General features: G+C 47.1%; 2 protein-coding genes across 3 annotated transcripts in view; both read right to left on the minus strand.

Moving 5' to 3' along the window:
• Positions 1–9713, minus strand: part of BLM (BLM RecQ like helicase) — a 13075-nt gene extending 3362 nt beyond the window's left edge. The window contains exons 1-14 of one of the 2 annotated variants that reach the window (XM_014308340.2): positions 9542–9713; positions 9026–9138; positions 8549–8681; positions 6938–7638; positions 6080–6256; positions 5641–5759; positions 4877–4990; positions 4036–4134; positions 3839–3987; positions 3436–3542; positions 2526–2686; positions 1851–2046; positions 924–1114; positions 1–101 (exon numbers count right to left, since the gene is read on the minus strand). The exon at positions 1–101 is cut by the window's left edge and continues 35 nt beyond it. In XM_014308340.2, coding sequence (XP_014163815.1) covers positions 1–101; positions 924–1114; positions 1851–2046; positions 2526–2686; positions 3436–3542; positions 3839–3987; positions 4036–4134; positions 4877–4990; positions 5641–5759; positions 6080–6256; positions 6938–7638; positions 8549–8643 — 2210 coding nt within the window. In that variant the 5' untranslated portion in view covers positions 8644–8681; positions 9026–9138; positions 9542–9713. Of the gene's footprint in view, positions 102–923; positions 1115–1850; positions 2047–2525; positions 2687–3435; positions 3543–3838; positions 3988–4035; positions 4135–4876; positions 4991–5640; positions 5760–6079; positions 6257–6937; positions 7639–8548; positions 8682–9025; positions 9142–9541 lie in introns of both variants that reach the window. The other variant, XM_031059728.1, reaches the window with a different exon arrangement.
• A 46-nt stretch (positions 9714–9759) lies between these two features.
• The window catches only part of CTSH (cathepsin H), a gene marked incomplete at its 5' end in the record, with an annotated part of 9351 nt that continues 8477 nt past the window's right edge, over positions 9760–10633 (minus strand). The window contains one exon of the mRNA XM_031059671.1: positions 9760–9768. Coding sequence (XP_030915531.1) covers positions 9760–9768 — 9 coding nt within the window. The remainder of the gene's footprint in view (positions 9769–10633) is intronic.

Consider the following 10633-nt stretch of genomic DNA (forward strand, 5'->3'; position numbering starts at 1 on the left):
GGTTTCCGCCTGCCGTTGACCCGCCCCGCCTGCGCGCAGTGCTCGCGCACAAACCGCACGATGCTCTTCACATCCTCGGTCACGTTCCGTGATTTATAATCCTGTGAAGTCACACTCCATTAGGACATGCCATTACGTGTTCCTGCCCTAATCCAAGCTGTTACTGACAACCTCAGTTTTCATGATTGAGCTTTTCTCAGCTGTGAATTGAATTTGTTCCAAATAAAGAAACCATGATTTCCTGGTTAGAAACCTACAGTGATACAGTCACAGGGATTCTGGCTGTGATAACACAAAACCAGTCCAACTGACTGTATATAATCCCCCAGGGGTTATTTGTGTAGAGTGAGGTGCAAGATTGCTGGGTAAATACTGGCAATCAAGGTAAATCATTTGGGAAGCATTCCTGTAATTATCCTGCTGCACTCTAGAACATTAGAATGAGACTAAATAGGCATTATCCTCATCAAATTTGGTTCCAATCACAGCTGTATAAGGAAATGTTTCAAACACAGAGCTGAGGCACAATATCCACAGGTACAAAACTGATCAGGATCCCTTCCCTGCCGGCCTCCACAGCTGCCTTCCCTTCTGCTCCTGCTCCTAAGTTTGCATAACCCCAAATGTTTGGACCACCTTCAGCAGTGCACACCTAATATGGCCCTCATGCTGCTCTGCCCTGAAAACACCAGGACAGGAGCCGAAGGGATTTCCCCATAGTCACTGCAGTGGATCTAAGCTCCTGCCTCTGACAGGAAGAAGAGCATCACAACTCCATGGTTAAACCCTGAAAATAGCCGGAAGCATCACAAAAATACAGGATTTTTTCCATTTGCCTTCCCAAAAGTTGTGTAACCGCTTATAAATGCAATGAAATACAAATTCAGTTTAATACCACTACAAATAAAACCTGTGGGGTTTACCTTCTTTCTACTGCAGTTGTCACAAATCACCTCTGGGTGATCTTTGCAGAAGGTGGGGTTGAAGTTGGTCTCCCCGAAGTAGGCGAGCAGCTGGACGCGGCGGCACTCGACCACGTTCTCACAGTAGTGCACCATGCTGTACAGGTTGTTGAAGTGGGTCTGCCTCGTGTGGCTGTTCCCGTCCTTCTCCACTGAAACACAGCAAATGCAGTGGTGTTTGTTAAAGCTGCACCTCTGCCTTTTCATGGACTGTGAAAAAAACTGGCTTTGCTTAAAAAACCCGCAATACTGGCTTTGCTTAAAACGCAATATTGGCTTTGCTCAAGAAAAGATGAGTGGGTTAGTACAGAACAGATGTAGGACAGATTTTATCTCTGAAGTTTTAAAGAACTGGAGAAGTGAAATAAATCTAGAATGACAAAAGTCAAGAGAAGGGTAAGCGTGACAGCATGAGGGGAAGCAGCCTCAAGTTGTGTCAGGAGAGGTTTAGCTAACATATCAAGAACAGTTTCTTCATAGAAAGGGTAGCAAAGCCCTGGCACAGGATGCCCTGAATGGAGTCACTATCCTTGGAAGTGCTCAAACGTATCTGGATGTGGCACCTGAGGACATGTTTTAGTGGTGAACAGGGGGGTGGAGTTGTTCTGACAGTTGGATTTGATGATATTAAAGGTTTTTCCACCCTTAACAATTCCATGATTCAGTGAGGCAAAGTGGTTTTAACTAAAATTAAGAACAAGTGACAAAAATCCTACTCCTGGCACCTGAATGAAAACCATCCAGGTAAGGATTCCCAGTTCTCCCCTCCCTGCAATACTGAGCTATTATCCATGGCACTTGTAAAAGAAGAATAACACAGGCTACAATGAGACCAGCAACAATGTGACTGCTGTAACGTCATCTCCAAGTCCCCAGAGGAGAACTCACTCAGGATGAGCCTTCTCAGCCTCGTCACATCACTGTAGCTGTAGAAGAGCAGGCAGTGGGACATCTCTCCATCCCTGCCAGCTCTGCCAGACTCCTGGTAGTAGCCCTCGATGGATTTGGGAAGGGACGCGTGGATAACGTAGCGCACATCGGGCTTGTCGATGCCCATTCCAAAGGCAATTGTTGCACATATCACCTGAGAAGGAGATCATAATGCTCTAGACACACATTATGGAAATCACTCCTGCAGCACTGCATGGAAAGCAGACCTTTCCATGAGGGGGACCTGGATTAGCAAACCTGGAGGACCCAGAATTCCAGCTGTAACGGCGCAGAGCAAGTACAAAACAGCAACCACCTGCCCTCCTGTCAGAGGAGCTACTCCAGACTCAGGAAAACCCAAATCCCAGACTCTGCACAGCAGTGTGCCAGGAGCTGTTTCTGAAGCCCTGCACTGCTCAGGTCCTCCTTGCTGGAGCAGCACATCTCGGTGCAGTGCTACAACCTTTCAATCACAGAGTTCCCAGTGAAAGGTGGCTACTGTGCCCCAGCAGGTCTGTTGGGATCAGTTATTCAATTCTGTATTTGGTGATAACAACTTCCCTATTATTTCCCAGGCCAAGAGGGATAAAAGTGCCCAGATTTTCTTCCCTTTTCCTCCCGGTTTTTCTTCACCTGGCATCCCTCCTGATTAACCCACTTCTGCTGCACAAGATCCCTGTTGGAATCGGTGAGGCCGGCGTGGTAGGCCAGGGCAGCCAGCCCCTCCTTCTGCAGGATGGCTGCTGTGGTGTCACACTCGTGCCGGGAAAGGCAATAGATTATCCCAGAGTCATCTGCAAAGAGATGGGAAAAGAAATCTGAACTACAATACAGGTTTAGTTCCTTTCCCTGCTCAGCCTGCCAAGCAGACTCCGACCTCTCCCCAGTGGAATAAAGATAAGAGTAAAGATATATCTGCTTCACTATAGAACTTATTTTATTAGTGTCAGATAGCCTTGACAGTTTTTCCTACACAGTCTTTTTGGGCTTTTGATGAGGTGGAATGAAGAAATGTTTTCCTCATCAGTGCAATCTCAGGATTTAGAATACATGAACAAAACCTGTATAATTCAAGAGTTAGAGCATTCCAGTAAATGCTCTCTGAGGGTACAGTATGGGAGAAGCTCTGAGGGAGCTTGGTGTAATCCAGTTCCAGCAGCAGGAGCTGCAGGACTCCAAAGTGAGCCTAGAAAGATGGGAATCTCTGAAGATAGCTTCAAGGGGAACTACAGATAAGCAGACCAACACAATTAAACAATTAAGATAGTGGGTGACCTTTATGCTCTGAAGACATGATCCTAAAAGCTCTGGCAGGCTCCAGAAGGGTCATTCAAGAGCATCACCATAATTGACTTTTCCATCTTAACTTAAATTCTCAACTTTAGAATGCACATAAATCTCATTCCCATTTTCAGTAACATCACTTTACCTCCATCTTGCTTTTCTGGTAAATATATCACTATTACAGCATTATAAAAGCTTTTACTGCCTTGAGAAGTGGTTCATGAAAAGGCCTGTGGGCACCATGCTGCTGAATACTCACGGGGGTGATATTTTTTAATCCATTCCAAGCAATCCATCGCCACCTTCTTTGGCTTCTTGGGCAACACATCATATTTCAAGTTATGCCTGTTGAAGCTCATTGTAAATCTGAAATGTGACAGTTCACGGTGCTCATCAGCCTTATGGGTACAGCTACGTTGTGTTAAACAGCTTCCTTCAGCATGCAAGGAAGGGTTTGGTGAGTTTTTTGTTTCTTATGTTAATATTTTTAATCCACCTCCTATTAAACTCCATGCATGCATTTAATTTAATTTCATTTCATCAGATACAGCTACACAAGGATTTCAGATGGGCCTGTGAGGCTTTTTTTACTTCACTAAGTTTTCCACTCAGAATTTCTGTGGCACAAACAAAGGGCTCCAGAAACCTGCTGAGCAACTCACACTTGTGGTTTGAGCATCTCGAGCTGGTTGAGGATGTCCTTCTGCACGCGGGGGTTGGCGGTGGCAGTCAGGGCCATCATGGGCACGGAGCGGAACTTCCTGCGCAGCATGTTCAGCCGCTTGTAGTCTTGTCGGAAGTCATGGCCCCACTGGGTGGAAAACATAATTTAGGTGCAACTCACAGGGGGAGGTTTTACCTGGCTGACACAGTGGGCCTCGTCAATGACAAAACGTGCCAGGAGTTTCCTGTCGTAGAGGTTCTCCAGGGCGGATATCAGGCGGCTGCTGGCACACACCTGGACACACCACCAGTGGCAATGGAAAGCAAAATACCTGGGCTACAAGTGTCAGCTGGGCTGGCCGAGAGAACAGAAACCACTGTCCTACGCTGCAGAATCACCCTGCACTGCCCAGCTGAGTCCTCAAGGCACAGAGATGACCCCAGTCAGCTGCGTTCTAACCAAGCAGCTGCTGTGGGATTCCCACCAGGTTCTGGGATCACCCATCCCAAGGCCCCTCATTCTCAGGAAATTTCAGTAAATTTAAATTATTTATGTCAGGAAACAGAGAAAAATAATGGTGAAGAGAGAAACACAATCAGCACACTAACCAGCCCCTTCTTACAAAGCTCTTGTGCAATAACATATTCTTAAGGCAGCATATAATGCAGCCCAAGGCAAGCTCTGCCAATCTCCTATCACCCTGACAATGCTGCATTTTTCCTGTATTACCCTATCCAAAGTAGTCTGGATTTAGTAGCTATAGGACAGTGATTAACACTACTGTGTATCAAGATAGATTGAAACAGCTGGGCATGGGAGCTTATTTTAGGATTTTACATTTTACAGACATACTCAGTTCTTATTCTTGGCTAATTACTGATTGAAATTAGCTACATCCGTATCGATTCTTAATGAGCTACCCAAAACCTAGCATTTTTTTCCCCAGAAGCCTACTCTGAGTGCAGTTTTTTAGCACCTCACAGCAATCCCCCCCTCCTAGCCCCTATGGTTTTACAACTGAAGATGAAGTACAGACCTTCTCAGGGGTGACATACAACAGCTTTATGACAGGGTCTTTCTTGGACAACTGCATGTAGATTTTTGAGGCATCAGCATCTGTTCTGTCACCAGTCAGGTATGTTGCAGCAATCTATATTAAAAAAATCATAAATACATATATGGAGTTTTATTACATGCAAAAATAACCTCCAGATGAAGAACCTCCCTAACTCTCATTACAAACCAGTTCCTAAGCAGTCAGCCTTGGGAACACACATTTGGAACACCCATCTGAGCACCCTGGGCTAGGGGAAGGTGTCCCTGCCCGTGGCAGGGGGTGAAACAAGGTGAACTTTAAGATCACTTCCAACCCAAACCATCCTGGGATCCTGCAATCTCCTGCACCTGCATTTCTGCTCTGTGTATCATGTTTCCAAAGATGTTTAGCACCTCCAGAACCCCCCAGCTCAGCAACTCCTAGGGCTCATTCCCACCGCAGGGTCAGGCTGCTCCTGTGTAGGTGAGTGATTACAAATCTCAGGATCTCAGAACCAGCCCCTGCTCTGAAAAACACAGCTCCAACACCCAACACCAGGAGCAGCAATAAATCCAGCGGTCACACTGCCAAGATATTCAAGTTCATCCAATTTAGCTCTTCCCAGGCAACTTCCTGTGCCGTTCACAGTGTCCACCTAATCTATTTATGCAGTTTATATTCGGGAGACACAAGATTTGCTGTAAAATTTCAGATTTCTAATCCAGTTACCTGCAGCTTCACTCAATAAAGCTACTGGAACTTACATCTAAAGTCTTCAGCTTCTGAACCTGATCGATGATGAGCGACCTCAGTGGAGAAATAACGATGGTGACCCCGGCAGAGACGCAGGCTGGTAACTGGTAGCACAGGCTCTTCCCACCTCCTGTGAGGATGAGACACAACACAGTAAGGGTTGGGTATGGAGAAAAGGGATGGACACCTACTCCTTATTTCCCAGTTTACAGCACTTCTGGAAACAACACATTTTGACCAATGCCTGCCACTAAGTGACACCTGTAGGATAGGGAAGAGTTACTGTGCGAATTACTAAGGAAGGCGGAAATTCAATCCCCTCACTCAAAATACCCCAGTGCAACAATACTCCTGCACTGCAGTCACAGAATTCCAGCAGCTCAAAGGTACAGGAGAAGAGAAAAGCTTGTCCCAAAGCTTCCAAAGGAGCTTCAGGTCTGTACCCTGTACCTGTGGGCATGAGGATGAAACAATCCTCCCCCAGCAGGGCAGCATTGATGGCCTCCAGCTGGTTTGTCCGGAAACAGTGCAATCCAAATTTCTTGTGGAATATATTCATCATTTCTGCAGAATGGGGAAATTTCATACCCCTGAAACGCTCCAGTGCAGGGTTATGAACCACTGGATCTGGAAGACAAAAAAATGTAATTAGAGTAAGTTATGACATCGAGTTACAGAAGGAATTGTTCCCTGGCAGGGTGGGCAGGCCCTGGCCCAGTGTGCCCAGAGCAGCTGTGGCTGCCCCTGGATCCCTGGCAGTGCCCAAGCCCAGGCTGGACAGGGCTTGGAGCACCTGGGATAGTGGAAGGTGTCCCTGCCCATGGCAGGGGTGGCACTGGATGGGATTTAAGGGCTCTTCCACCCCAAACCATTCTGTGACTTTGATTTTCACCTCCCCTTTTGCCCGCTTGTCCCTACATTAACCTGAAATGACACTGACCAACCCTGGGCCCTGGGGGGACTGAGTTTGCTTCCACAAACCCACTTTGGAACATTTTGCAGTGAAAACCATTGTACAGCTTTGAATCAAAAGCTGCAGAATCATTAACTAAAGCACAGAAACACCCTCATTTCCAATTTTAGCAGCTTCATCTTCCAGCAGCCTGAAACCAGCACAGGAAGGGAATATTCAAGTTTGGCATCATTTAGAGGAAAAACCCCCTGAGATGACTTTGCAGAAAACCAAAAGAAACTTCCACAGAAAGACATGGATGTGATCTGTAGTAGTTACTTGGTATTAGATTGAAAAAGAAATAAATAAGAATTTAAAAATGGAAAAACCCAGTAACCCTCAGGAGTACAGTTCACCTGGATGGTTCTTTGTCACCATGGGGAGGCCTGGCTTTGGAGCAGCAGGAGTGGATCCCACAGCTGACCCTTTGGCCCTGGACATGATCTTGGACAGGAGGGATTTGGCAGGAGGGCCCTGCGGGCCGGGCCGGCAGGGCGGCGTGGGCGGCGCCGCGGGGCCGGGCACGGGCACCGGGCTCTCCCAGTCCTCCTCCTCCAAGTCATCGATGTCAAAGGCATCCAGCTCCAGATCGTCGGTGCCCCAGCTGTGCCCTGCAGTGGGAGCTGTGCTCTGGGCCTTCAGGGCTGTGCTGGTCAGGGGCTGCATCCCGTTCCTCGCCCCAGGACTGCTGTCCCAGCTGCTGTCGCAGGACTGCAGGCTGAGCCTGAGGGAAGCTCCCTCCCTGCCACCTCCCCTGGCACCAGGCAGCTCTGCAGGGCCCGGGCAGGGCATCTCCTCAGCACCCTGCTTCGAAGCACAAGAGCTGTCCAAGGTTTGGCTGGTTTTGGCAGAAGAGCTGCTGGAATGAACAGAAAGCACCGATGGGAGGTTTGTGGATTTGGGGGAGTTTCTGTCAGAACTGAAGCTCCAGCTTGGGCCAGGACCTGCACCAGGACACACACGAGGGCCCTGCTCCATGGGAGCCTTCCAGCTTCTAGGAACAGTGGTGTTGATGCCATTCTGGTTCAAACTGACAGAATTAGCCAGCAGTTTTCTCCTGGGGGAAGTAGCAACAGAAGGAAGAACGAAAAAAATACATATTTAGTCACAAGCAATGATTTACCAAGTTCTACAACACTCATTAAACAGTTTTGTCTCACTGCTATTAAACATCTTAACATATGGTGGTTCCATCGTGTTCTGAGTCACCATGTTTGAAAATGATTTCAAACAAATCTAGGGAAGAGAGAACACCACCAGAAGAAACTAATGACAAAACTGTGACATCATCTCTACAGACACAATATAAAAGAATTCCTAAAAGCACGGAACAGATCCAGGCAAGGTAGAATACAAAAAAATAAATCCTTAAGAGGCAAAACCTGAAGTTAAAAGTATGCCTGAACCACATAATGTTTTTAGGTACTTTCTAAAGACTATGTCTGACTACAGAATGAGAAATAAAATAAGTTGTACTGAGAACAGAAGCTCAATGGTCCCAGTCCAGGAAAAATCTAACCAAGATCCCAAATCCCAATACTTTGTCCATGCATTGTGCCATCAGATGAGGCAGCAGACAGAGCAGCAGGCTGTGGCAGCAATAATTCCATTGGAAGATGACAAGTTCAGGGGTATTAGGAGAAATCACCATCCCTGCAGTAAGCGAGAGGGGAGACAGCACCAGCTGAGTGCCCATGGCAGAACTGAGGAGGACACCTGGCAGGTCACACCACATCACCTGTGGGTGCAGAAGCACCTGGTGCCAGGAAGCTCCTCAGGCTGCCTGTGGAACTGGATCCTTCCCCTGGCAGCACACAGGGACCCCTAACACCTGCAGCAGTTTGGGGTATTCTGTTCCCTCCCTCAGTCAGCGCTCCAAGCTCTTTAAAGCCCTCCTGCCTCGTTCTCCAGCGTGCTGGGGACACCTGCAGGCAGCTCCCTGCTCCAACCGAGCTGCTCCAGCCTACCTGAGGTCCCGGTGCTGCAGCAGGGCTCGGGCACAGCCCAGGGCCTGCAGCTCCTGCAGGGGGATGGCATCCACCAGCTCGCAGATGGCCTCCATGACTGCCAGCAGCCGCGGGGCCACAGGCACGGCCTCACCTGCCACAGGGAGGGAGCTCAGCACAGTCATTTCCATCAGAACAGGATACCGCCCTCCCAGAGGACAGTGCACTGCAGTAAATCAGTCTAAACAATCTACTTCCAACATACTTTCAGTCCATGTGCATAAAGAAACTGTTTCCGTGTGCGGGAACTCAATGAGTCTTTTTATTTTTGCCCTTGTCTTTTATTATCTGTCTATAATTCAACTATTTATGTCAACTCTCCATCTACAGATGTTCATTCTCCATCTGTTAGTTAACGTTCTTGGATTCTGCAGGATAATAAACAGTCGCAAACTATCCCCAAATCAGAGATATGAATTTCCAAGGCATTTTGTGTACCTGAATCTCCTGCACTGGCATCACCTCCAGGATGTGTTGTGGGAACCTTCTCCTGCCTGGCCTCAGAGCTGCCAGGTGTGCACCTTCCTCCAGTGGGAGAGTCTCTGAAAACACTGCTAACACCAAAGGAAAAGCCATGAAAATACAGATCTCTGTAAACTGAGGCACTTCCTCAGAACAGCAGGATTCAAGATATGTAGAAAGATAAATTCCTGAAGGCCCAGGCAGAACCCAAGAGCTGAGCAGTCACTCATCCTGGGTACCAACGTGCGGAATTTTCTGCCATCTCACTACAAAAGTCACTCTGCTTTTTCCTGAAGTGAAAGCCAGCTAAAACATCAGCCATAAAACCAGTATTTGATAAAGCATTAATTGCAGCTGCCAGCCATCAACCTGGCAAGCAGCAAAGAGACAGAGCTGAGTCTGTGCCTCTTTAACAAGCAGGAGTTTGGGCTGGTTTTGGTACTTCTGTGCTCATGCACCAGACAGATGGTTTCAGCAGTGAGCTCTGGTTACCTGGCACTTTGTACAGAGGGGGAGAAGGGAGGCAGCTCCTCCTCCTCAGGGGAGGGAGGGATGATGTCCAGGTCATCCTCCTCGATGTCAGCACCTGCCCACGGCCAGGTGGCCTCATCCAGTGTTGGGCAGCTGTTCCCAGCCCTCTGTGGCTCCTGGCCCTGACCCCCTTCAGCTGCAAGAGAAGTGCATTGATATTGCTGGGTAACACTGCACACTCACTGAGCCTGCCACAAACAGAGGGGGAAAAGAGCAGCCACATTTCAAAGCACTCATTTGATACAGCTTCTGACTTCCAAAGGATGAAACCTGCTGCTCCCTTTTCTCCCCATTAAAACAGACAGATAAATCCCCAAAAACCCTCATTTGAGTGGAAAAGTGCTACAGCTGAACTACCGTCACCTGTCCCTGGCAGAAGTGAAACACTGAAGAGATCTATTCTTCTGCAATAGTTTTCTATAAAAACTATTTATATAAAAACCTGCTTCTATAAAAAGCTCCTATTATATGAAATCCTAGCCTTAAAAGAGTGCAGACTCATCAGGTGGCACAATCCCGGTACTAGAACTGGAAGGTAAATGTACATGTATTGTGTCTTAAAAGACAAATCCTACAAAGAGAGGTCAATATCATTAACTTACTGAAATTAATTTCACCGAGAAAGGAAAAGACAACAAAATATTAAAAATAGAAATACAGTTCACAAATGTTTTCCCCACTCAATGTAAGGGCAGCATCCCAGAACACTCTTTGATATTGTTCAGTTGCATAAACATGTTCATTTCCCAAATAAAGGTCCAAAGTCTCAAAACACAGGAGGTAAGGAATCTATAATAAAGCAGTTCTGTGGGACAGAGCTGCCAAAGTAAATGGCAGCTCAGAGGCAGGAATTCCAGCTCAGAGGCAGGAATTTTGTGATCATAACTCAGGGTTGGAGTTCTTTTGTGTTTGTGTTAAAAATGGAAAGAGATCCCTTTTTCTGGTTTAATATTTCATTTAAGTGTAAGATGACTTTATGTCTCTCCTGTATGAATTTTCTAAGTGCTTTTCTCTCCATGGCATCCCTATAGATTACAGATCATTTCAGGAATG

This window comes from Geospiza fortis, unplaced genomic scaffold (assembly GCF_000277835.1).
Source record: "Geospiza fortis unplaced genomic scaffold, GeoFor_1.0 scaffold2, whole genome shotgun sequence".
Classification (NCBI taxonomy): Eukaryota; Metazoa; Chordata; class Aves; order Passeriformes; family Thraupidae; genus Geospiza; species Geospiza fortis.